Genomic DNA, 27,519 nt, shown 5'->3' with positions numbered 1-27,519 from the left:
GGACTCTAAGGGACAATTTAGCATGGCCAATCCACACAGCCTGCACATCTTTGGACACTAAGAGGCAATTTAGCATGGCCAATCCACACAGCCTGCACATCTTTGGACACTAAGAGGCAATTTAGCATGGCCAATTCCCCGAACCTGCACATCTTTGTGGACTATGGAGGAAACTGGAGCACTCAGGGGAAACCCACAGAGACAAGGGGATTGAACATTCAGACTCCACACAGACAGTAACTCAAGCCAGGAATTGAACCCAGGTTCCCTGGCGCTGTGAGGCAGTAGCGCTAATCACTGTGCCACCGTCTCGCTGGTAAGTGAATAGAAAGAAAGGCAAGGAAAGAAAGGCAGAAAGAGAGGAAGACAAACAAAAGACAGAGAGAAGGACAGAGAGAACCTATAGAATCCCTACAGTGCAGAAAGAGGCCATTCGGCCCATTGAGTCTGCACTGACCGCAATCCCACCCTATCCCCACAACCCCAACCCACTAATCCCTCTAACCTACTCATCCTGGGACTCTGAGGGGTAATTTAGCATGACCAATCAACCTAACCCACACATCTTTCGGACGGTGGGAGGAAACCGGAGCACCCGGAGGAAACCCACGCAGACACGAGGAGAACTGCGACCCAAGCCAGGAATTGAACCTGGGTCCCTGGAGCTGCGAGTCAGATTTGCATTTACACCTGTTCACAGCCACTGAATGGCTCAAGGTGCATCACAATTTATTTTATGGTCACTGTTTTATGGACACTACATTCTGCACTCTCTGCCTTCCTAGTTCCCTATGTACTCTATGAACGGTCTGCTTTGTCTGTATAGTGCACAAGAAACAATATTTTTCACTGTATACTGAGACATGTGACAATAACATATCAAATCAAATCCCAGCTATGACTATAACGTTACATTCTGCACTCTCTCCTTTCCTCGTCCCCATGTTCTCTATGAACAGTATGCTTTTCTGTATAGCGCGCAAGAAACAATACTTTTCACTGTATCCCAGTACATGCGACAATAATAAATCAAATCAAATAAAAAACTTCTCCCAGTGCACTACCGAGGGTGTGCTGCATTGTTGGACGCAAGAGTAATGCAAATCCTGCTTTCTCTCCATCCACCACCAGCCCCATCCTTCCCATGAATTTGCAAACTACCTTTAGCCGAGGATCCGGAGGAGATCGACCCTGCTGGCTGGACGCATCCTTACTGGGTGAGACACTGTCGATCTCGGTCTCTTCTCTTTGTTCATGCTTCCCTTGTCCCCCCAACTTGTCTGATAATTCCCCCTCTTCCATGTGACTGTTCACGCATTCCTCTTCCTGTTCACTCTCGGAAGACTCTTCTGAAGTCTTCGGCCTATCATCAGGACTGTTGTCCTCTGTGACTCCACTTCCGGAAGATTCTATTGAAGTCTTCACCTCCTCGTTAGGACTGTTATCCTCTGTGATTACACTTCCGGAAGATTCTATTGAAGTCTTCACCTCCTCGTTAGGACTGTTATCCTCTGTGATTACACTTCCGGAAGATTCTATTGAAGTCTTCACCTCCTCATCGGGGCTGTTGTCCTCTGTGACTACATTTCCGGAAGATTCTATTGAAGTCTTCACCTCCTCGTTGGGACTGTTGTCCTCTGTGATTGCACTTCCGGAAGATTCTATTGAAGTCTTCACCTCCTCGTTGGGACTGTTGTCCTCTGTGATTGCACTTCCGGAAGATTCTATTGAAGTCTTCACCTCCTCGTTGGGACTGTTGTCCTCTGTGATTGCACTTCCGGAAGATTCTATTGAAGTCTTCACCTCCTCGTTGGGACTGTTGTCCTCTGTGATTGCACTTCCGGAAGATTCTATTGAAGTCTTCACCTCCTCGTTAGGACTGTTGTCCTCTGTGATTGCACTTCCGGAAGATTCTATTGAAGTCTTCACCTCCTCATCGGGACTGTTATCCTCTGTGATTACGCTCCTAGAAGATTCTATTGAGGTCTTCACCTCCTCACCGCTGACCTCTTCAATGGAACCATCTCCGCTGAGGGGATCAGCATCTTTCCCAAGGCCTGGCATGACTCCTTGCCCAGTTGTTTGCGAGTGGTTCGCCTCCCGTTCCCTTCCATCGTCTGCGACCAGGTCGATTAGATCACTGACAAGGCAGGTTACGATAGCAATGTCCTGGCTCCACTCGCATCCAGCTTCCTCCACTTCGGTTAAAGGCTCAAGTAACTGCTCTGTGCTTCCCTCGCTGGTGGCCTGGGTATGGTCCACGTTTGTCGCAGCACATGGCAGAATCGCCTCACCCTCGAGCGCTCCCGTCATGGGGGTGCCCTCATCTCCGTCAGCAACTTCCATCTTCCCGACTGAAGACTCGATCCGGCCGAGAGTCTCCACCGAGTGCCTTTCTGCCTCTCCGCACTGAGGGGATCCCATCGAGTCTTCACCACTCTGCACCCCTTCTGAAGCTGCCTCCCTGGGAACGTTGTCTGACTGATCCAGTGGGGGATCGGGCATTCCATCACTTGCATTCTCCAAATCCGATTCCTCTCCTCCTTGTCCCGTTGGAGATCCAACACGCACGGATGGCTCAGAACTTCCGTCAATCCCAACATTCTCAGGTAGCCGGAGATCACCTTGCAGGCAATTATTTTCGGTTGACTGGAGGTGAGAAATCGAGGATTCTTCCTTGAAATCCTGACCGTTGACTTGGAAATCTCGTACGACTTTCCTTTCTTCAGCATCCGTCGGGAATTGATCCAGCACTCCGGTTTCAACTTCCCTGGTGTGAAGGCAGCCGGCCCCTTCCCGCATTGCGCCCACGCTGAGTGTTCCAACGGGGAGTATTCCGGACGGAGCGTCCTCTGGAGTCGCCGCGTTTGTCTCTGCCGTTGCAGGATCGTCCAGCAATCCCGCCGTTTCTCCCTGCGGCTGCTCCGCCCGCTGGGACAGCTCGCTTTCCGCTTCTCCAAGTGACGGCACAGGCTCTGCTGGAGCCTCCTCTCCAGGGGGTGACGGACCGGTGGGTTCGACCCTCAAGTCCCCATTCCTCAGTCTTGACTCCGGGCCGTCCCGTCCCAGGCTGGGCGCCGCGCTGGTGGGATCTCCGGCCCCCGAGTGTGCCCCCGCTTCGCAATCAGCTCCCAACCCTTCACTCTTTGTCGGCTCAGATTCTGCAATGGGGGTGTGCGGTCTATCGCGCACTTGTTCCGCCTCACTTTGCATGGCGTCGTGCGTTCCCACTTCCAATCCCGTTGACTCCTGCGGACTTATCCGGATTTCGCCGCCTCGATTAGCGACGGGGGTTTGCGAATGGATCTCCTCGGTACTTTCGGCGCTCGCCTCGCGAGGTGGGCCGTCGGCCACTGTCAACCCCTCGTTTTCTGCCGATTCGCCCGTCTCCCCCTGCACCTCCTCCATGTTGCCTGTGCTCTCCATTGACTCGGTCACGCTCGCTCTGTCGTCAGCGGCTCCGCTTACGGTTGAGTCAATGCCTCGGCCCTCGTCAACAGACCCATCGGTTATCGACCCTTCCTCCAGGCTGGCTGTGCTGAGGTCCATCGTCTGTGCCTCCTCTGCACTGAGCCCACGCACTGAGCACGGCGGGCACGAGAGAGCCTGGCAGGGAGAAGATAAAGAGTGTGTGACTCCAACCGCAACTGAAAAACTAGTGTGTGCCCATCAGAAAATAAACTCTTGATGGGCATTGTTTATCAGAATCTTATTTAAACACGGTAGCAAGGCTTCCATCGCTGCTGGCTTTTAAGCTTAAATTAGAATCATAGAATTCCTACAGTGCTGGTACAGACCATTCGGCCCATCGAGCCCACACCAACAACAATCCCACCCGGTCCCTGTAATCCCGCATATTTATCCTGCTCACCTCCCTGACACTAAGGGGCAATTTAGCATGGCCAATTCACCTAATCCACACATCTTTGGACACCAAGGAGCAATTTAGCATGGCCAATCCATCTAATCGGTCCATATTCAGACACTAAGGGAGAATTTAGCATGGCCAATCCACGTAATCTGCATGTCTTTGGACACTAAAGGGCAATTTATCATGGCCAATCCACCCAACCTGCACATCTTTGGACACTAAGGGACAATTTAGCATGGCCAATCCACCGAACCTGCACATCTTTGGACACTCAGGGGTAATTTAGAATGGGCAATCCACCTAACCTGCACATCTTTGGGTTGTGGGAGGAAACTGGAGCACCCAGAGGAAACCCACGCAGTCACGGGAGGAATGTGCAGAGTCCAAAACTGTGTGTGTTAGGTGAATTGGCCATGCTAAACTGCCCCTTAGTGTCCAGAGACGTGCTGGTTAGATGCTAAATTCTCCCTCAGTGTACTCAAACAGGCGTGTGGCGACTGGGGGATTTTCACAGTAACTTCATTGCAGTGTGAATGTCAGCCTTACTTGTGACACGAGTAAATAAACTAAAAATAAGAACGGTATTAAACTCCTTCGGCTGCAGTACCTCCACTTGGTCTTCCTTATTATCTTCAATCTCCTCCATCACCTCTGCCTTGGCCTCAGCAATTAGCTCTCTGATTGGCTTGTTGCTTTCCGCTGCGGTAACGAATGGGTGCTGAGAGAGAGAGGGGCAGAGGTGTTAATCGGACTGGGTGGTAAACAGTTCGGGACAGCAACACCGCGCTGACGTGGGATTTGAACGCTCGATCATCAGGACAAGAAAATAAATGGCTTGGAACATGTGGCATCCACGCCACCGTGGGATGTCTTAACTTAAGATTTAACCCAGAGGAAAGGGGACTAAAATAATCACCTGGAGTAGCCGCTTTGCGCACCATCGAGCTTCGACATTTTTATCCAACGCTTTACGTAAGAAATCTTTGAAATCCGCTGACCTGTGAATTCAATAATCGAGGTGTTATTGGAAAGACATGGAGACATTTTTTTTGTTCCATCCCCGCTCACAACTCCATCCTCGAGCTCCGGACGGGATTCTCCCGAAAAAGTTCTAATTTGCGGGAAAACTGGAGTAATTCACGCTGTTTTCTCCGGTGGAAGTTCACACCGGGATCTCCCACTCCCTGTGCAACGCAGAGGCCACCAGTGTGAATATTATTAGGTTTCAGGGGTCGGGGCCTATTCACGCCTGAATTTGACAGTTCTGGTTCTCTGTGCGTGCACAGTGCCTGCGAAATGTCAGCCTCCTGTTTGCTGGCCAGTTCGATTACTGACCAGCCTGGGACCCCCTGTGGTGCTGCCAACCCCCAACCCCCGCCCCCCCATGGCCTGATCGCAGCCCCCCCTCCCCCCCATCCATTCATGGGCCAGCCCCGAATACCACCGCCACCACTACCCCACCACCCCCCGTTCTGGCCCACCCCAATCTCCGGCCCACCCTGTTTCCAGCCCCAATCAAGATATCCAGGGCTGGGAGATACACGCACAGCGGGAATGCATGAACGAATCCCGCAAGTCAGCCGACATGCAATTCTCCTGGCCTGCCACATTAAAAGATTAGCGCGGCAGGTTGGGAGAATTGCACCCCCCTCCTAACAGTTGGAGATCAAGGAAACCTTGGCGCTGCGTTTGACCCCGCAAGGAGATTCTGACCTCGCATTAGCATCGTTCACCCGGAGCATCCATTGCCGCCTCTGTACTATCGCCTGCGTCCGTCTGTCCCACTCCCCCCTCCCCACCTCAGCTCATCCGCTGCTGGAACCCTTCACTTGTGCCTTCGTTACCTTGGGACGGCGATTATCCCGACACACTTCCAGCTGCTCTTTGTTCTACAACACTCCCCAACACCCTACCATTAACTGAGTAAGTCCTGCTCTGGTTCAATCTACCAAAATGCATCACTTCGCATTTATCTAAGTTAAACTCCAGCTGCCATTCGTCAGCCCACTGGTCCAATCGATCAAGATCCCGTTGCAATCCTAGATAACCTTCTTCACTGTCCGCTACGTCACCAATCTTCGTGTCATCTGCAAACTTACTAACCATGCCTCCTAAATTCTTATCCAAATCATTAATATAAATGACAAATAACAGCGGACCCAGCACTGATCCTTGCGGCACACAGCTGGTCACAGGCTTCAGTTTGAAAAACAATCCTCTATAATGACGCTCTGTCTTCTGTCATCAAGCCAATTTTGTATCCATTTGGCTACTTCACCCTGGATCCCGTGAAATTTAACCTATGCAACACCTACCATGCGATACCTTATCAAAGTCCATGCAGACAATATCAACTGCACTGCCTTCATTGACCTTCTTGGTTCGCCTTTCAAAAAAATCAAATTTGTGAGACACGATTTTCCACTCACAAAGCCATACTGACTGTTCCTACTCAGTCCTTGCATCTCTAAATGCCTGCAGATCCTGTCTCTCAAAATAACTCCTAACAACTTACCCAGCACAGATGTTAGGCTCACTGGCCTGTAGTTCCCAGGCTTTTCTCTGCAGGTCTTCTCAAACAAAGGGGCAACAGTTGCCATCTCCCAATCTTCAGGCACCTCACCCATGACTATCAATGATTCAAATATCTCAGCTAGAGGACCTGGAATTTCCTCCCTGGCCTCCCACAATGTCCTGGGATACACTTCATCAGGTCCCAGGGATTTATCTACCTTGGTGTGCTTTAAGACCTCCTTCTCTGTCATGTGTACACTCCTCAAGACATTTATTTCCCCAAGTTCCTTAGCATCCGTAACAGTGAAAACTGATGAGAAATATTCATTTAGGATCTCACCCATCTTGTGGAGCTGCACAAAACGAATTTGTTGAGCCTTGAGAAGTCAATAATAAATCAAATCAAATCAAATGGAAAGGAAGGAAAGAGATGTAAATCTGAGTACCAGCGGGAAGGGTGGGATAGAGTTGGAGGGGGAGCCTTTGTGATCTTCAGGAGCACCCTCATTGGGTTGAGCTCATGGTGAGGTGGTTCCATCTCGGCCAGTTCGATCAGCGTGATCCCCAGTGACCAGACGTCCGCCTTGTGGTCGTAGGGAGCATCTTTTGAGGTTTCGCAGCGGACAACCTCCGGGGCCATCCTGCACGACAAGAAGACAAACTGTGAGGACAAAGTGCTGCCGGTGTACAGTCAAAAACAACGTTCCAAACGGCGCGGGCGGGGGGGGGTTCTCACAGTAACTTCATTGCAGTGTTAATGTCAGCCTACTTGTGGCACGAAGAAATAAACTAAAACATTTTGTACAAAGGACCCCCCGAGTTCTTTCTTCACACGATAAAGGGTTGAACACTGACGAGGGTCACAAACATAGCCAACTAAATAAACCCACACCCTTCCAAATAAACAGAAAATCCTTACAATCTCATCCCAACCTTGATTTGAGCAGCACGATGGCACACTGCTGCCTCACAGCGCCAGGGACCAGGTTCAATTCCTGGCTCGGGTCACTGTCTGTGTGGAGTTTGCACATTCTCCCCATGTCTGTGTGGGTTTCCTCCGGGTGCTCCGGTTTCCTCCCACAGTCCAGAGATGTGCAGGTTAGGTGGATTGGCCATGGTAAATTGCCCCTTAGTGTCCAAAGCTATCGAGGTTAGATGGGTCAACCATGGTAAATGTCAGGATTACAGTAAACACTCTGTCAGAGGTTCGGTGCAGACTCAATGGGCTGAATGGCCTCCTTCTGCACTTTCGGGTTTCCGTGATTTTTGGATATCTCTGGACACTAAGGAGCAATTTAACATGATCAATCCACCTAACCTGCACATCTCTGGACACTAAGGAGCAATTTCGCATGGCCAATCCACCTAATCTGCACATCTCTGGACACTAAGGAGCAATTTAGCACGATCAATCCCCCTAACCCACACATCTTTGGACACTGAAGTGCAATTTAGAATGGCCATAGACATAAGACCCAAGCTCCCCAACTGTGGAATAATAAATAATAACAGGGGCATCAAAAAAAATCGTGGTCCAATCACTCGTCTTCTTTTATCAGCGTATCTTTATGTGCAGAATGAACATTTCACATTCTGGAGAAAGCTACACAAGGCTGTCCAATCCTAAAATCAGGCCGAGGATCGTAAATGCTGGTATATGTGATTCTGTGACTGGGTAGCGTGTGAGCAATCCTAAGTGCGCTCATAGCTATGCCAACAACCAAAGCGAGTCGAGCTCAGAACGTGGCTCATTTATACATGCTCAAAGTAACATGCATTCACACACAGCGACTATTCCTCTGCAAACTGAAGGAATATGGTCAAGACTTGCGATTTTGTTTGAACTCCCCAAGATCCAATTGTTCCCTGTTACTTTGTCCATGGCAATACCTTGACCAACCAACCAATCAGCCCACTCTCCTCCTGCAGTATAAACCGTGGCGACTAATTGAAATTTGGCATTTTTGTGTTTGTCCTGAAGCGTGTAAGGTGAAAAGGTGCCACAAGATGTCTCTCTTTGCAGTGATACAGGGAGAACATTTTGAGGAATGGATGAAAAGTAGACTCCATGCTTTCTTAGGAAGGAGTGATACCTACCAGTAAGGTGTCCCGATGAAAGATGCTCGCCGTTGGATGGTGTGAGTGTTCTTTGCAGATACTCCAAAGTCAGCTGGAAGAGAGGAAACCATGGGTTAATTGTGACGATTCTGTGCCATTAAGAAATGTACCTTAACCGTGTTCCTTTGTAGGATTTTGTTGGCACAATGCTGTCTGTGACAGGTGTCTCAAATTATTACTGAAGCAGTATAATTGATATCACGCTGATGTAAACCCGGACTAGTGCAGCGTCCTGGGGTTTTATGGTCCTTTAAAAATTGCTGAGAGCCATTTGATTGAAGATGATTGACAGGTCAGGTGACATGCCTGGGGACAGCCTTTTTTACAGAGCATTTCAAGTTTTTAGTTTCACTTTCCCTGTCATAGAGGTTTACAGCATATAAACAGACCCTTGGGCCCAACTTGTCCATGCTGCCCAGTTTTTAAACCACTAAGCTAATTCCAATTGCCCGCATTTGGCCCATATCCCTCTATACCCATGTTACTCATGTAACTACATGCATTATAAAAGGCAAAATTGTACCCGCTTCTACGATTGCCTCTGGCAGCTCGTTCCAAACACTCACCACCCTCTGCATGAAAAAATTGCCCTGCTGGACGCTTTTGTATCTCTCCCCTCTCACCTTAAACCGATGCCCTCTAGTTTTAGACTCCCCTACCTTTGGGAAAAGATATTGAGTATCCAGTTGATCTATGCCTCTCATTATTTTATAGACTTTTAAACATTTTATTTTATAAGATCGCCCCCTACGCTCCAGGCAAAAAAGTCCCAGTCTATCCAGCCTCTGCGTATAACTCAAACCAACCAGTCTCTGTAGCATTCTCATAAATCTTCCCTGCACTCTTTCTGGTGCAGTGTCTCTCTGTCTCTGTCTTGTTCTCTCTAAAGGTTTGCTGAAGATCCAGGACTGGGAAGCCTCAGAGATCTGATCCAACAATCAAAGGACCAATTCGCGTAAGTGTTAAAAAGCTGAGGATCCAGCATCACGTGAGCAGACTTCCTTTGTGTGCTAAGTCTGGAGAAGTGTGTGTGTCTGTGGGATGTTGTTTGACTTGGAACAACAGAGATAGGTAGCTGTTAACGTAGAACATTGGAACATAGAACATTACAGTGCAGTACAGGCCCTTTGGCCCTTGAGGTTGCGCCGACCAGTGAAACCAATCTAATGACCCTCTAACCTAAACTATTCCGATGTTATCCATATGCCTATCCACTGACCATTTGAACACCCTTAAAGTTGGCGAGTCCACAACTGCTGCAGGCAGGGCATTCCATGCCCTTACTACCCTCTGAGTCAAGAACCTCTGACATCTGTTCAGGATTATACTGTGTTATGTTTGATTCACATAATTGATAAAAGTTATGGCAATTTTTTTTATATTCTAACTGTGTCCTGAAATAAACTTTGTTTGGTAAAAGTTCCCCAGTGGGTCACTTGAATCATACCTGGAGTGAAATAGCTTATAGCTTATAGCTTATGGAAATAGCAGTTGTAAATGCGCCTAGTTTGGGGGCGTTTAAGAGATTGGTGGATAGGTTTATGGACGAAAAGGGATTGGTTTAGATCAGTGGGTCAATGTTTTTTTTTAAAAATAAGACTGGTCGGCGCAACATTGTGGGCCGAAGGGCCTGTTCCGCGCTGTAATGTTCTATGTTCTATGTTCTATACTCACCCTAATGCCAAAACTAAATGCAAAACTTCGGATTTAGGCAAACTTCACAAGACCCCATGTCTGTGTTTAGTCCCATACTTTATTAGCTGGCTTGGATTCATTGAAGTTACATGAACCCTTTTGTCACATTCTGACACATGGGGGTACAACTTAACTTGAACTGAACTGGCGACTCAACTGTACCAAGAGACAGCAATCAGCTGGGAAGACCAAGTGATGGAAGCTGTACCACGTGGGATTGGTTTTGTCCCATTTTTCACTTCCTGCTCTCTCACCCTGCTGCCCGAACCCTGATTCCCCTTCTTACCCAGTTTAATGTCTCCGTCCAGGGTCAAGAGGATGTTTCCGGCCTTCAGGTCCCGGTGGATGATCTTGTTGGTGTGGAGGTAGTGCAGAGCTTCCAGCATCTGCCTACAAATGACACGAATCTGCGGCTCTGTCAGTCCTCTCTCCAGCTCTGAGACAGAAGCAAATCGAAATGAGTCTTTCTGATCCAGACCGTCACCTGTTTTCTCTCCCCTCCCAGAGGTTTAATGGGACACAAATGTTTGTGTGTGTGTAGATATGTGAGTGTGTGCATAAGCGTGTGTGTGTGAGAGAGACTGTGTATATGTGTGTGTGTGTGCATGAGAGTGTGTGTGTTGTGTGTGTGTGTGTGAGTGTCTCTGAATGTATGTGTGCGTGTGTGTTAGTGTGCTTCTGTGTGTGTGTGCAAGTGAGAGTGTGTGTATGAGTGTGTGTGTGTGTGTGTGTGAGTGAGTGTGTGTGTAAGAGTGTGTGTGAGTGTGAGCGTGAGTGTGTGTATGTCCTTGAGTATGTGTGTGTGTGTGTCAGTGTGAGTATGTGTGTTTGTGCATGTGTATGTTCGTGTGTGTGTATGTGTGCAAGTGACAGCATGTGTCTGAGTGAATGTGTGTGTGTGAATATATGTGTGTGAGTGAGTGTAAGTGTGTGATTATGTGGGTATGTGTGTGTGTGTGCGTGTATGAGTGAGAGTGTCTGTGTGTGAGTGAGAGTGTCTGTGTGTGTGTGTGTGTGTGTGTGTGAGTATGTGTGTGTGTCAAGTGAGAGCATGTGTTTGAGTGTGTGTGTGAGAGTGTGTGAGAGAGTGTGAGAGAGTGTGAGAGAGTGTGTGATTATGAGCACGTATATGAGTGTGAATGTGAATGTGCGTGTGCGTGGGGGCACACCAGCATGCCTGCTGACTAGCAACACCATCAAATTCACCTGTGATGCCTTCCGTAGTTGAATAGCTTAGCGGGAACACACACTGGAGTGACTGCAGCCTCGGTTTACCACAATAACCCCAGAACATCATGGGTCAAATAGCAGGGAGTGACTGCACAGACCAGAGTTGTATACCTGGCAACTGAGAAGGTTAAGGGGGTGATTGGGTCGAAGTTCCCGACACATTGAGGGCAATGGATAGGGTAGGTGGAGCAAAATTATTCCAACTGTTTGAGGTGGAATTTTTCTGGGAATCATAGCGGGTGGCACACAGACCATGGGAAGCTGCATTAACCCGGGGTGGGATTTTCCGACTTTGGAGTAAGCACGGACTGGGGGCCACAGACCAGAGAAGTGCAGCCAGATGCTTCAGGAGTTCTGGACACAGGTGAAGTATTAATCCAATAGCATCCCTGATTGGTGACAAGGCAACACCAAGGTTATTGCATTGTCAATGGAAGGATCTCTTTGCGCAGTTCCCCAACACCCAGAGTTTATGGAACTGTACCCCAGCTTCCTTCAGGAATAGAGCGGGGGAAGGTTATTTTTATTCATTCATGGGACGCGGGCTGGCCAGCATTTATTGCCCACCCCCTAGTTGCCCCTTGAGAAGGTGGTGGTGAGCTGCCTTCTTGAATTGCTGCAGTCCACGTGCTGTGGGTTGACCCACAATGCCGTTAAGGATGGGATCCCAGGATTTTGACCCAGCGACGGTGAAGGAACGGCCGATATATTTCCAAGTCAGGATGGTGAGTGGCTTGGAGGGGAACTTGCAGGTGGTGGTGTTCCCCATGTGTCTGCTGCCCCTGTCCTTCTAGATGGTAGAGTTTGTGGGTTTGGAAGGTGCTGTCTAAGGATGAGTTGCTGCAGTGCATCTTGTCGATGGTACACACTGCTGCTACTGAGTGTCGGTGGTGGAGGGAGTGAATGTTTGTGGATGGGGGGCCAATCAAGCGGGGCTGCTTTGTCCTGGAAGGTGTCGAGCTTCTTGAGCGTTGTTGGAGCTGCCCCCATCCAGGCAAGTGGGGAGTATTCCATCACACTCCTGACTTGTACCTTGTAGATTGGAGGCAGGCTTTGGGGGGAGTCAGGAGGTGAGTTACTCTCCGCAGGATTCCCAGCCTCTGACTTGCTCTGGTAACCACTGCGTTTATGTGGTGAATCCAGTTGAGTTTCTGGTCAGTGGAACCCCCAAGGAAGTTGATAGTGGGGGGATTCAGTGATGGTAATGCCATTGAACATCAAGGGGCGGTGGTTAGAGTGTCTCTTATGGGTGATGGTCATTGCCTGGCATTGGTGTGGCACGAATGTTACTTGCCACTTGTCAGCCCAAGGTGAGGTGTGGGAGGGTGGGTGAGGCGCGGGAGGGTGGGTGAGGCGCGATGCGGTATTGACCAATTTAGCAGACTGCAACAGCACTTACCCAACATTATGGCATCCACCGCACCACCAGGGCAGAACTCAATGAGAATCTGGAAAGGGAAATGAGAGGGTTTTAAGAGCGTCACAGAATCCCTACAGTGCTGAAGGAGGCCATTCAGGCTGTCGAGCCTGCACGGATTCTCCAACACAGCACCTTACTGAGACCCAAACCCTATACCCCATAACCCCACACATTTACTATGGCTTATTCCCCAAACCTACTTTGGACACTAAGGGGCAATTTAGCATGGCCAATCCACCTAACCTACACATCTTTGGACACTAAGGGGCAATTTAGCATGGCCAATCCACCTAACCTACACATCTTTGGACACTAAGGGACAATTTAGCATGGCCAATCCACCTAACCTACACATCTTTGGACACTAAGGGGCAATTTAGCATGGCCAATCCACCTAACCTACACATCTTTGGACACAAAGAGGCAAGTTAGCACAGCCAATCCACCTAACCTGCACATCTTTGGACACTAAGAGGAAATTTAGCATGGTGAATCCACCTAGCCGCATCCTAGGACACTAAGGAGCAATTTAACATGGCCAATCCACCTAATTCATACATCTTTGGACACTGAGGGGCAATTTAGCATAGCCAATCCACCTAACTTACACATCTTTGGATACTGAGTGGCAATCTACCATGGCCAATCCATCTAACCTCCATATCTTTGGATACTCAGGGGCTTTAGCATGGCTAATCTGGCTCACCTATACATCTTTGAACACTAAAAGCAATTTACCATGGCTAATCAAGCTAATTTGCACATCTTTTGGACTGCGAGAGGAAACTAGAGCACCGGAGGAAACCCATGCAGACATGGAGAAAACGTACAAGCTCCACACAGACAGTGACCCGAGCTGGGAATCGAACCCGGGTCCCTGGAGCTGTGAGGCAGCAGTGCTAACCACTGTGCCAAGGGTCAAATAGAACTCACCAAAGGAAATTGTATAGATAACTGATCATATCTCTAGATTCAAGTAACCAGACTAAATTCTCTTAAACTCTTAAATTGCAAGGACCCTGGGAAGTCACAGGTCACAGTCTCTAACTAGCCAGGATGCAGGACTCAGGAAACGCACAAGCAATTATAGTTTCAAATTCGATTACAAGTAATTGGCATATACCAATCAAGTTATCTCTGTCCACTCACTCGGTCAACTCAGTTATTGCTCATGGTTACATCATTCAGGTCTTAAAACCAATCACAATCACTTAATGCTTGCTTCATTGTCATATCCATTTGGTGTGAAGACTTAATCCATCCTTGGCACAAGTTATCATTGCCCCAGTGTGTGCCTGTGTACGTGGCTGGAATTTTACTGCTCCGCTCATAACAGCAAACAGAGCAGGCGAGAGGCGGACAATGGGAAGGTCCCCTGATTCTGCCGTTTTGGGCCATGCGAGGCCATAAAATCCCGCCCAGTATATCACTTCCTTTTTCCTGTTACATATCTGATTTCATGAATTTTCTCAGACTAATGACTTGGTGCTTATCTTTGAGGACTTTTATAAGGAGACCTTTCCTTTCAGAGCAGCACTTGTGATTTTTAATCTTGTGTGATTATTACCCCTCACCTCTTTCAGTACGAGTCAGAATAAAGTGGGAAAATGTAACAGCAAGATACAAGTCTACTACGCGATAAGCTTGAATGGATGTCAATGGAGAGAGGTGGATACTCAGTGAGACTTTGGCGTTCTCATGCAACAGTCACTGAGGGTAAGATCGCAGGTTCAGCAGGCAGTACAGAAGGCAAATGGTATGTTGGCCTTCATAGCGAGAGGATTTGAGTATAGGGATAGGGATGTTTTACTGCAATTGTACAGGGCGTTGGTGAGGCCACACCTGGAGTATTGTGTGCAGTTTTGGTCTCCTTATCTGAGGAAGGATGTCCTTGCTATAGAGGGAGTACAGCGAAGGTTTACCAGGCTGATTCCTGGGATGGCAGGTCTGTCATATGAGGAGAGACTAAGTCGGTTAGGATTATATTCACTGGAGTTTAGAAGAGTGAGAGGGGATCTCATAGAAACTTATAAAATTCTAACAGGGTTAGACAGGGTAGATTCAGAAAGAATGTTCCCGATGGTGGGGGGAGTCCAGAACTAGGGGTCGTAGTTTGAGGAGTTTTAGAACTGAGGTGGAGAAATTTCTTCACCCAGAGGGTGGTGAATGTGTGGAATTCACTCCCACAGAAAGTAGTTGAGGCCAAAACGTTGTGAGATTTCAAGGAATTAGATATAGCTCTTGGGGCTCAAGGGATTGAGGGATATGGGAGGGAACGGGAGGGGGGAAATCGGGATATTGAATTTGATGATCAGCCATGATCAAAATGAATGGCGGAGCAGGCTCAATGGGCCGAAAGGCCTCCTCCTGCTTCTAGTTTGTGTATGTTTGGATATTTCATTGGGATATTGGAGTTTCCCTGCTTTGGGAAGTTAAGGAGGAGGTCACTCCTATTTTGATCTCCCTGCCGCCTGTTCAGGACTCACCCACAGGCTGTTTCCATAGTAGAAAGCGTCGAGGAGTTTGACAATGTTGGGGTGATTGCACGAAGCCAGGATCTCAATTTCCACCATGTAATCCTCCAGCTCCTCCGCATCCAGGGGGCTGATCACCTTGGCAGCTGCGACGTCCCCCGTCTGCTTGTTCTGGGCCTTTGGGAAGAGACAGGTCATTGTTAGATAACGTCCGGAGGCCATTCACAACAGCCTACAAAGCCAATGTGGGCACAACAGGAACTTTTGTCTCACACCACCTATCAAAGTGAGGACTTCTTTGTCAAAAGCAACAGGACAGTTTTGTGGTCGCTTCTGCACAGAGTTTCCACCACCTTTCCCTTTCTAACCTTCTAACTTTGCTTCATACTTCCGTGAGGCCCTTCCACTGCCCTCTGGCTGGCCTCAAGGCTAATTCTGTGATTGGGCACACTTTTACCGCCGTTACCAGGCAAATTCCACTATTCGTCAAACGCGAACTGCTCTTGCAACCCTGCCAATTTACTCCCTCAAGTAAGTAGGGGCTGCGCGGTGGCGCAGTGGGTTAGCACTGCTGCCTCACAACGCCAGGGACCCGGGTTCAAGTCCCCGCTTGGGTCACTGTCTGTGTGGAGTCTGCACGTTCTCCCCCCATGTCTGTGTGGCTTTCCTCCGGGTGCTCCCCCCACGCTCCGAAAGAACGTGCTGGTTAGGTGCTAAATTCTCCATCAGTGTACCCGAACAGGCACCGGAGTGTGGCGACGAGGGGATTTTCACGGTAACTTCATTGCAGCGTTAATGTAAGCCTCCTTGTGAAACGACAAAAAAATTTCACAGGACAGTTCAGAGTCAACCACATTGCTGTGGTTCTGGGGCACCGGAAACATTGAAGAGTTGACAGAATATACGGGGGGGGAGGGAGGGGAGGATGCTAGGCCGAGGCCTGCACTCTGGTTGCCATGGAGACTCGCCTACATCCAACACTGCCGGGCATACAATGACTAAACAGGAAACAACCAAAAGTGATGTAGAAATGGGCCAAAACAATCACTTCCTCTTGTTTCCATTGTTTGTTGGCGAGCAGCAGGCTGGGGTGGGGTGGGGTGGGGTGGGGGGGGTGGTGCGGGGGAGAGGTAATTTGTGGTTCGTACTGCCGCCTCACAGCGTCAGGGACCCGGGTTCGATTCTGGCTCGGGTCACTGTCTGTGTGGAGTCTGCACATTTTCCTCCATGTCTGCATGGGTTTCCTCCCACAGTCTGAAAGATGAGTAGTTTAGGTGGATTGGCCATGGTAAATTGCCCCTTAGTGTCCAAAGATGTGCAGATTAGGTGGATTGGACATGGTAGTACCCCCTAGTGTCCAAAAGCGTGCAGGTTAGGTGGATTGGCCATGCTAAATTGCCCCTTAGTGTCCAAAGATGTGCAGGTTAGGTGGATTGGCCATGCTAAATTGCCCCTTAGTGTCCAAAGATGTGCAGGTTAGGTGGATTGGCCATGCTAAATTGCCCCTTAGTGTCCAAAGATGTGTAGGTTAGGTGGATTGGACATGGTAGTACCCCCTAGTGTCCAAAAGCGTGCAGGTTAGGTGGATTGGCCATGCTAAATTGCCCCTTAGTGTCCAAAGATGTGCAGGTTAGGTGGATTGGCCATGCTAAATTGCCCCTTAGTGTCCAAAGATGTGCAGGTTAGGTGGATTGGCCATGCTAAATTGTCCCTTAGTGTCCAAAGATGCGCAGGTTAGGTGGATTGGCCATGCTAAATTGCCCCTTAGTGTCAGGGGGACTAGCGGGATAAATACATGGGTTCTGTGGAGTGGGTAACATTGGGATCAGCGCAGGCTCGATGGGTTGAAAGGCCTCCTTCTGCACTGTCGGGATTCTAACTGAGGCTCAGGGTTCGGATTTGATGGTCGGTTCCTGTGTCAGAGGGAGCAGGGATTTGCCACAGATATTGATCTGGGAGTGCACTCTTTTTGACCCTGGTCAGCGAGCTCCGTGACTCAGCTGTGAGGGCTGCCAGAAATGGATCACAGCGACGGAGGACAAATTGTCTCACCGAGAAGAACCAGCAGAAGCAGATCCCAGAGTCCAGCGCATTCTGTTTGAGAAGGAGTTCTCATTCTGAGTTTGGTGTACAGCACTTTGCTCTGACAGTGTCTGTACCTGGGCCGTGCCTGTCGGGAGGGCAAATGAATTGACTGCACGCACATACTGTCTTCGACAAAAGATGTGCGCCTAATCGGAAGTGGTTGTGGTTTTTCTCTTTAGCTCGTTCTGGCAAGCGTTCGGCCTGAAGGAGAGGAAGGCTCTTCCTCTGCGTTCGAGAGATTGTATTGGCCGCCTTTCGCCGCCTCGTCCGAACTCAACAGCAAAGCCCGCTGTGCGAGGTGCAGAGGGGATGGTGCATCTTTTCAAAGGGGACCATGATTGCATCAGTGTGAAATTCTGGGTCGCAGAGGCAGGGCCCTGGGAGCTACTGTGAAGTCTGCATCACAGATAGTGCTGGTGTGTGGGTGTCACGTGAAGCAGGAGGCCATTCGGCCCTTCCAGCTTTTAACGTGGAGAATTTAGCATGTCGATGCGCCTAACCATCCACAATGGTGGAGGGAGTGAATGTTTGTGGACGGGGTGTGGAATCAGAGAATCCCTGCAGTGCAGAAGGAGGCCATTCAGCCCATCAAGCCTGCATTGACAACAATCCCACCCAGATCCCATTCCTGTAACCCCACATATTTACCATGCGAATTCCCCTGATGCTTAGGGGAAAGACGTGCTGGTTAGGCGCTAAATTCTCCATTGGTGTTCCCGAACAGGCACCGGAGTGTGACGGCTAGGGGATTTTCACAGTAACTTCATCGCAGTGATAATGTAAGCCCAGGTGTGACTAATAAACAAACTTTAAACTTTGGATGTTAGAAGCTGGAAATCTAGTATCATGTGAGCATACTTGTTTTAATGATAAGTAATTCTGAAAAAGAGTGGAGGCCTAAGGGGTATTACTTTTAAATTGGAACAACAGAGATAGCTAGCTGTTAAGATTCATGCAATATCATGTTTAAGTCATAAAAGTTATGCTAAGCCTTTCTGTTATATTCTAACTGCGTTCGAAAGTAAACTTTGTTTGGTAAAAGCTCCCTAGTGGATCAGTAGGATCATACCTGGACTGAAACACTTGATGCTCATTCCAATGCCAAAATCTTATGTAAAATTTAGGGTCTAGGCTAACTTCGTAAAACAACTTGAAGATTCTGGCATGAGTCTTAACACATGGTACAGAAATAGTTCACAAGGCCGAAATTGATGGAGTTAGATGCTGAGGAGTGAACGTGATGTATTTTTGCACTGTAAGGGAGCAGGGGAGTGGTATTTCATCGTATCTCTATAGCGTAGGAGAAGGCCATTTAGCCCATTGATTCTACACTGACAACAATCCCATCCAGGCCCTATCCCCATAACTCATTTACCCGACAAGTCTACCTGACACCAAGGGGCAATTTAGCATGGCCAATCCACCTAACCTACTCATCTTTGGACACTAAGGGGCAATTTAGCACGGCCAATCCACCTAACCTACACATCTTTGGACACTAAGGGACAATTTAGCATGGCCAATCCACCTAACCTGCACATCTTTGGACTGGGGGAGGAAGATGGAGCACCCAGAGGAAACCTATGCGAATCCAGGGGGGAACTGCAAGCTTTGCAGAGACGGGGCTGGAATCGAACCTGGTACCCTACTGACGTGAGTCTCTGGAACCACACCCAATTGAGTGACGTCACCACTGGGAGGAAGCGATGGATCCCGGGAATGCTGCCAAGAGGGAACGAGTGCTAATAGGATCTGAGTCAATAGTGATGCTGAAATGAAGCTGCAGTGGAGGCAACTGATTGGCCTGTCTCACTGCGCTCCCCCTACACAAGCCAGTGTCCCAGCCATCCCCTTTGAGTAGACATTTTAAAAATGGCTCATAAAATGAGCTGACTAATTAATAGGCAAATTAACAGCCCCAAGGCACTGTAACAGAAAGGCAAAACTTTAAAGGAACCTTATCAAATTGAATTGAAAGAGTGTTCTGGGGTTGGCGATGCACTCCAGTTTTCGCCCGCAGTCTAAAGATGTGCAGGTAAGGCGGGTTGGGACGTGGGGAAGATGTTTCCATTAGTCGGAGAGACTCGGATCCGAGGGGCACAGCCTCCGAGTAAAGGGACAACCCTTTAGAACCGAGATCAGGAGGAATTTCTTCAGCCAGAGGGTTTGGTGAATCTGTGGAATTCATTGTCACAGAGGAGGCTGTGGAGGCCGGGTCATTGAGTGTCCTTAAGACAGGGATAGATCGGTTCTTGATTGGAATATGGGTCAAAGGTAAAGTGAAGTTTATCTATTCGTCACTTTACATTAACACTGCTATGAAGTTACTGTGAAAACCCCAAGTTGCCACACTCGGGCGCCTGTTCGGGTACACTGAGGGAGAATTTAGCACCTAACCAGCACATTTTTGGGCTGTGGGAGGAAACCGGATCACCCGGAGGAAACCCACACAGACACAGGGAGAACATGCAGACTCCGCACAGACAGTGATCCAAACCAGGATTAGAACCGTGGTCCCTGGAGCTGTGGGGCAGCAGTGCTAACCACTGCGCCACAGTGTTGAAAAGGCAGAGGAATGTGGCTGAGAAACCATGATTGAATGGTGGAGTAGACTCAATGGGCTGAATGGCCTAATTCTGCTCCTATGTCTTATGGATACACATTACCTATTTCTCTTAAGCAGAACAATATCGACATCATGATGACAAGCCTTAATAATGTAATTTATGAGGTATTATTGGAGTATTCTGGGCAAGGGTTCTCAGCGAGAGTGTGGCCACAAACCAGCAGCACACACCTTCCTCTCTGACAACACAGGTCATCGCGTCCAGTGTTTGGAGGCAGTTAGCTGGATGCTTGCTGACCTCCCCCTCCTCTCTCAATGCCCTGGAAACAGTGTTGAGGGACAGTGAGCAGGCCGGGGCCCTCTTGAGCAGAAAGCAGTGGGAAACAGGAACAGTCCCCATCACCAAGTCCGTCCCAGGGTCTGTCCTCAAGACCCAAACTGTATCAGAGGCCTCGGGTACCTGACCGCCCGCCAGGCCGAGCCTTGCACCTTTGATTTTAACCTTTCAAACTGAGAGGCACTGTTTTATAAACTTAGAGTTATAGAATCCCTACAGCCCATTCGGCCCATCGAGCCTGCACCGAACACAATCTCACCCAGGCCCTGTCTCTGTAACTCCACAGATTTATTCTGCTAATCCCCCTAACACAAAGAGGAAGTTTAGCACGGCTAATCCATCTAACCCACACATCTTTGGAGTATGGGGGGAAGCTGGAGCACCTGGAGGAAACCCACGCAGACACGGGGAGAATGTGCAAACAGACAGTGACCCAAGCTGGGAATTGAACCCGGGTCCCTGGCACTGTGAGGCAGCAGTGCTAACCACAGTGCCACTGTGCTGCCCTGGTTTGGTTTGATTTGATTTATTATTGTCACATGTATTGGGATACTGTGAAAAGTATTGATTCTTGTGCACTATACAGACAAAGCATATCATTCACAGAGTACATGGAGAAGGAAAGGCGAGGGTGCAGAGTGTAGAGTTACATTCATAGCCAGAGTATCGAGACATATCAGCTTAATATAAGGTAGGTCCATTCAAAGATCTGATGGAGTAGGGAAGAAGCTGCTCTTGAGTCAGTTGGTATGTGTTTTGAGACTTTTGTATCTTTTTCCTGAAGGCAGAAGGTGGAAGAGAGAACGTCTTGGGTGTGTGGGGTTCCTTGATTATGCTGGCTGCTTTTCCGAGGCAGCGGGAAGTATAGACGGAGTCAATGGATGGGAGGCTGGTTTGCGTGATGGACTGGGCTACATTGACAACCCTTTTGTAGTTCCTTGCAGTCTTACTCAGGGCAAGAGCCCATACCAAGCTGTGATACAACCAGAAAGAATGCTTTCTATGGTACATCTGTAAAAGCTGGTGAGAGTCGTAGCTGACATATCGAATTTACTTAGTCTTCTGAGAAAGTAGAAGCATGGTGGGCTTTCTTAATTATAGTGTCAGCAATGAGGGGACCAGGACAGGTTGTTGGTGATCTTGACACTGAGAAACTTCAAACTTTCGACCTTTTCTACTTCGTCCCCATTGATGTAGACAGGGGCACGGTCTCCACTATGCTTCCTGAAGTCGATGACTATCTCCTTTGTTGTCCTGAGATTTGACAATACATTCGACAAAACCCGAAAACTGCTGTCCTTTGAGGAGAGGATCGAAAAAGACATTGGGGGTGTAAAACTGAGAGTGGCGGGACGTTTTGCTACTAATAAGCAAATAGGAAGGTGGGATCACAGAGCTGCTGGCTTGCCAACACAAACCCAATTGGTTCACCAACACCCTTTCGGGAAGGAAACCTGCTGACCTGATGTGACTCCAGACACACTAGTCTTAGTTGCTTGCAGTTGTTTGGAATCACATACAGGGGTCCAAGGAGCCAGCCGACTGTGCGTGCGTGTGTGAGCACACGTGTGCACGTGTGTATACATGGGCACACACTGTGAGGGAAATCAGCTGAACATTTTCCACAGTGTCGGTGTGCAATACAGTCATCGCAGCAGGAGCCCTGCAAGAATAGCCAGGGACATTTAAAACTCTCCCTCTGACTGTGGAAGTCCAACCAGTCAGCAAAGAAGGATGGCAGCTGACAAAAAGAACTCAACCAAATCGCAGGACACCCGGACAATCACACCAGCAGACGTCAACTACATTGGAATCGATTCTTAACGGCCACATTTGATCAGTTACTGTTTGCAACTCAAAGACACATAACTTTTTATTAATATTTTTCACTGACGACTGGACTCAATTTTTACTTCTCATCCATGTGAATGTAGTGGAAATGTGTTTTGTCGTAGAAATGTGTCAATGCGTTTTGCTTTTTCTTCTGCCGACTAGTTAATAAACTTGCTCCCTCTTAACTCAAGAAAACCTGGTTAAATTTGCTCCTTCTTAAACACAACTGTTGGGTCTGGAAAAGGTATCCAAGGGGAAGGGAACTTTTTACATCATTTACATTCCTTTTGTCCAATTCACCAATGCAAAGTGGAGCAACAGCGGCTCACTTCTGACTGGGCACTTCACAGACTTCCGGACTCAACATGCAATCACAGAATCCTACAGTGCAGAAGGAGGTCGTTCAGCCCATCGAGTATGCACTGACCACAATCCCACTCAGGCCTTATTCCTGTAACCCCATGCATTTTACTCCATGCTAGTCTCCCTGATGCAAAGGGGCAATTTACCATGGCCAATCCATCTAACCCGCACATCTTTGGACATTAAGCGTCAACTTAGCATGGCCAAACCACCTATCCTGCACATCTTTGAACACTAAGGGTCATTTACTATGGCCAATCCACTTAACCTGCACATCTTTGGACACCAAGGGGCAATTTAGCATGGCCAACGCATCTAATCTGCACATCTTTGGACACTGAGGGTCATTTAGCACGGCCAATCCACCTAACCTATACATCTTTCAGCCTGTGGGTGGAAAATGGAGCACCCAGAGGAAACCCATGCAAACATGGGGAGAATGCACAAACTCTGCACAGTCACCCAACTGGGAGTCGAAGCCAGGTCTCTGCCTCTGTGAGACAGCACAGAACAAACAAAAGAACAAAGAAAATTAAAGCACAGGAACAGTCCCTTTGGCCCTCCAAGCCTGCACCGACGATGCTGCCCAACTGAACTAAAACCTCCTATATATCCCGCTGTTCCCATCCTACTCATGCGTTTGTCAAGACGCCCCTTAAAAGTCACTGTTGTATCTGCTTCCACTACCTTCCCCAGCAATGAGTTCCAGGCACCCACCGCCCTCTGTGTAAAAAACCTGCCTCGTACATCTCCTTTAAACCTTGCCCCTCGCATCTTAAACCTGTGCCCCCTAGTAATTGACTCTTCCACTCTGGGATAAAGCTTCTGACTATCCACTCTGTCCATGCTCCTCATAATCTTGTAGGCTTCTGTCAGGTCGCCCCTCAACCTCCGTCGTTCCAGTGAGAACAAACCGAGTTTCTCCAAAGTCTCCTCATGGCTAATGCTAGGCTTAGTAGTGCAAACCACAGTGCCAATTTGCCGCCCAACCACTTCAGAGCATCAGTGCTCCCCTCTGCCCAATTTCCATTTATTTTATCTCATTTCGTCTCATTCTCTATCTTTCCGCTGTTACCCCCCGCTTCCCCCCCACCTTCAGGTCATAGAGGTCATAGAAACCCTACACTGCATTCGGCCCATCGAGTCTGCACCGACCACAATTCCACCCAGGCCCCACTCCCTCATCCCTACACATTTTACCCACCAATCCCTCTAAACTACACATCTCAGGACACTAAGGGGCAATTTTAGCATGGCCAATCAACCTAACCCACGCATCTTTCGGACTGTAGGAGGAAACCGGAGCACCCGGAGGAAACCCACGCAGGCACGAGGAGAATGTGCAAATTCCACACAGACAGTGACCCAAGCCGGGAATCGAACCCAGGACCCTGGAGCTGTGAAGCAGCAGTGCTAACCACTGTGCTGCCGTGCCGCCCAATTGCCACGTTCCCCGGGCAGTCCTTTACCAAGTTGTACCTTTGTTTTTGCCATCCAGGCATTGTGATCACTTCCGACACTTTCTCAGCTGACTGCATCCTCATTTACATTCCCTTTGTCCAATTCCACCACCTCTCTCTATTCTCAGTGTAAATTCCTGCTGACTCCCTTTCCTTCTCAGCGCTGAAGAAGGGTCATCCAGACTCGAAACGTTGGCTCTATTCTCTCTCCCCACAGATGCTGTCAGACCTGTTGAGATTTTCCAGCGTTTTTCTGTTTTTGTTTCAGATTCAAATGTGGCTGGCACAGTGGTTAGCACTGCTGCCTCACAGTGCCAGGGACCCGGGTTCAATTCCCGGCTTGGGCCACTCTGTATGGAGATGCTATAGTTAAGAAAGCCCGCCAACTTTCTCAGAAGACTAAGGAAATTTGGCAGATCCGCTACAACTCTCACCAACTTTTACAGATCCACCATAGAAAGCATTCCTTCTGGTTGTATCACAACTTGACATGGCTTCTGCTCTGCCTAAGACGACAAAAGGTCACGAATGTAGCCCAATCCATCACGCAAACAAGCCTCCCATCCACTGACTCCGTCTACACTTCCTGCTGCCTCGGGAAAAGCAGCCAGCATAATCAAGGATCCCACGCACCCTGGACGTTCTCTCTTCCACCTTCTTCCGTTGTGAAAAAGATACAAAAGTTTAAGGTCATGTACCGACTGACTCAAGAACAGCTTCTTTCCTGCTGCTGTCAGACTTTTGAAAGGACCTCCCTTGCATTAAGTTGATCTTTCTCTACACCTGAGCTATGACTGCAACACTACATTCTGCACTCTTGGTTCCTTCTCTATGAAAAGTATGCTTTGTCTGTATAACACGCAAGAAACAATACTTTTCACTGTATCCCAATACACGTGACAATAATTATTCAAACAATACTTTTCACTGTATCCCAATACACGTGACAATAATAAATCAAACAATACTTTTCGCTGTATCCCAGTACGTGACAATAATAAATCAAACAATACTTTTCACTGTATCCCAATACACGTGACAATAATTATTCAAACAATACTTTATACTGTATCCCAGTACATGTGACAATAATAAATCAAACAATACTTTTCACTGTATCCCAGTACATGTGACAATAATAAATCAAACCAAATCAAATCAGTTTGCGCATTCTCCCCATGTCTGCGTGGGTTTCCTCCCACAGTCCAAAAGTGTGCGAGTTACGTGGATTGGAGATGCTAAATTGCCCCTTAATGTCCATAGGTCTCAAGCTTAGATGGATTAGCCAGGGTGAATGTGTGGGTTTATGGGGATAGGGCAAGGGAAAGGGCCTGTGGAAGATACTTTACCATAGAGTCGGTGCAGACTTGATGGGCTGAGTGGTCCCTTCTGCACTGTAGGGATTCTATGATTCCAGCATCTGCAGTATTTTGCCTTTATGTTATTGTGGTGGGGAAGGAAACTTTGTTGTTACTGCCAGAGGGTGGGTTGAATAAAGACAGAGAAGCAGTCATACCTCCTCACTTGGGTTTGCAGTAATGTGGGGAGGCAGGGGGGGAGCAAGTGGAGAGGGGGGAGAGGGAAATCCCGGGCAATAATAATACAGCAGACTTGCCAAGCACTTGCCAGCGATCATTTCTAAAGACTGAATAAAATGGAGAAGTACTCGAAAGTACATAAGCTTCTTGGATATCCTGACACTGGTCTCCTCTATACTTTTCATGTTCTGTGGTTTGAACCCACTTACTGTCTCTCCTTCTCCAGCAGCCTCTCGGGATTGAGGGCGAATAGTTAACAGCTGGTGAGGCGATAGCTGAGTGGTATTATTGCTAGACTATTATTCCAGAAACTCGGTTAATGTTCTGGGGATCCGTGTTCGAATCCCACAACGACAGGAATTTTCAATTAAAAAAATACCTGGAATTAGGAATCCATGAAACCATTATCGATTGTCGGAAAAATCCATCTGGTCCACTAGTGTCCTTTAGGGAAGGAAATCTGCCATTCTTACCCAGTCTGGCCTATGTATGACTCCAGACCCACAGCAATGTGGTTGGCTCTCAATTATTTTCCAAGAGCAACTGTGGATGCACAATAAATGCTGCCCTTGTCCCATGAGTGAATAAAACAAAAAAAAACCTGCCCTGGTTCAATGGGTTCTGAGATGGCTGGTGTGTCCAATGCGTGATCTGCAGACTCTGAGGCACGCGGAGGCTGGTGGTGCTCGGAGGATTGGATGGGTGGGCTGATTTGAGGTTTGTGAGTTCCCTCCGAGACCTCGGCCTCCCTTCCGCACAATGCATTGGGTCCTCAAATCAGCCTCCTATATTATGGAGCAGTTCTCCCATGAATCTGCCTGAGGTTTGTAATATAAGGAGAAGCTGGATAGGATCATAGAATCCTTACAGTGCGGAAGGAGGCCATTTGGCCCATTCAGCCTGCACTGACCACTGTCCCACCCAGTCCCTATCCTCACAACCCCACATATTTACCCTGTTAATCCCCCTGACACTAAGGGGCAATTTAGTATGGCTAATCCACCTAAACTGCACACCTTTGGAAACCGGAGCACCCGGAGGAAACCCAGGCAGACATGGGAACAACATGCAAACTCCACACAGGCAGTGACCCAAGCAGGTCCCTGGCGCTGTGAGGCAGCAGTGCTAACCACTGTGCCACCCAAGGCTGGGGCATGTTTTTCCCCAGAGGGTAAGAGGATGAGGGGTGACCTTATAGAGGTTTATAAAAACACGAGGGGCGTAGATAAGGTGAATAGCTGAGGTCTTTTCCCTAGGATAGGGAAAACTAGGGGGCATAGGTTAAAGGTGAGAAGGGAAAGGGGACCTACGGGGCAATTCTTTTCACACAGAAGGTGGAGTGTGTATGGAATGAGCTACCAGGGGAGGTGTTAGATGCTGGTACAATGAAACATTTAAACAGGATTGGATAAGTACATGGATGGGAAAGGTTTAAGGGGATATGGGCTGAACGCAGGCCAAAGGGACTAAGTTCAGTTTGGGAAAACTGGTCAACACAGACGGGATGGGCCAAAGGGAGATGTTTGATCATTTCAGGGATGTTTGGAGGACATCCTTGGAAGAGTTCCCGCTCTCCTCCTGGGAGCTGCCTCCCATGACTAAGTCCCGAGCACAGCAGTTGCCTCAGGGGTCAGGAACTGGACATATTAACATGGTGCCCCTGCAATGGAGCTGGTTTCCGGTGATTGGCGCCTCGGTCCAAGGCAAGTTTGGGAGAAAACCACAATGTTTGGAGGAGATTGTATGGAACAGCCCTTGTCACCTTTTTGCATTGGACCGCCTTTCTTGCTATCAGAATCAGAGAGTAACACAGCATGGAAACAGGCCCTTTGGCTCAACTGGTCCATGCTGACCCTGGTGCTCTCCCAGCTAGTCCCAATTGCCCACGCTTGGCCCATATCTCTCTAATCCCTTCCCATCAACGTACTACTTACCCAATGCTGTTTAAATTTGCTATTGAACCTGTGGCGTAACTAGAGGGGGAGGGCGACCGCTCCCCCGAGCACATTCTTCAA

The 27,519-nt window shown here is 48.6% G+C and overlaps 1 protein-coding gene across 1 annotated transcript in view; it reads right to left on the bottom strand.

Annotated features, from left to right (window-relative positions):
• LOC145361415 (STE20-like serine/threonine-protein kinase) overlaps positions 1-27,519 on the bottom strand; it is a 47,651-nt gene that overhangs the window by 16,565 nt on the left and 3,567 nt on the right. The window contains exons 2-9 of the mRNA XM_080217145.1: positions 15,335-15,499; positions 12,828-12,876; positions 10,485-10,634; positions 8,483-8,555; positions 6,832-7,026; positions 4,788-4,869; positions 4,479-4,589; positions 1,162-3,606 (exon numbers count right to left, since the gene is read on the bottom strand). Of these exons, the coding sequence (XP_080073271.1) occupies positions 1,162-3,606; positions 4,479-4,589; positions 4,788-4,869; positions 6,832-7,026; positions 8,483-8,555; positions 10,485-10,634; positions 12,828-12,876; positions 15,335-15,499 (3,270 nt within the window). The remainder of the gene's footprint in view (positions 1-1,161; positions 3,607-4,478; positions 4,590-4,787; positions 4,870-6,831; positions 7,027-8,482; positions 8,556-10,484; positions 10,635-12,827; positions 12,877-15,334; positions 15,500-27,519) is intronic.

The sequence above is a fragment of the Carcharhinus amblyrhynchos genome, chromosome 34, assembly GCF_965287045.1.
Source record: "Carcharhinus amblyrhynchos chromosome 34, sCarAmb.v2.hapA, whole genome shotgun sequence".
Classification (NCBI taxonomy): domain Eukaryota; kingdom Metazoa; phylum Chordata; class Chondrichthyes; order Carcharhiniformes; family Carcharhinidae; genus Carcharhinus; species Carcharhinus amblyrhynchos.
This window is presented reverse-complemented; position numbering and strand designations above follow the sequence as displayed.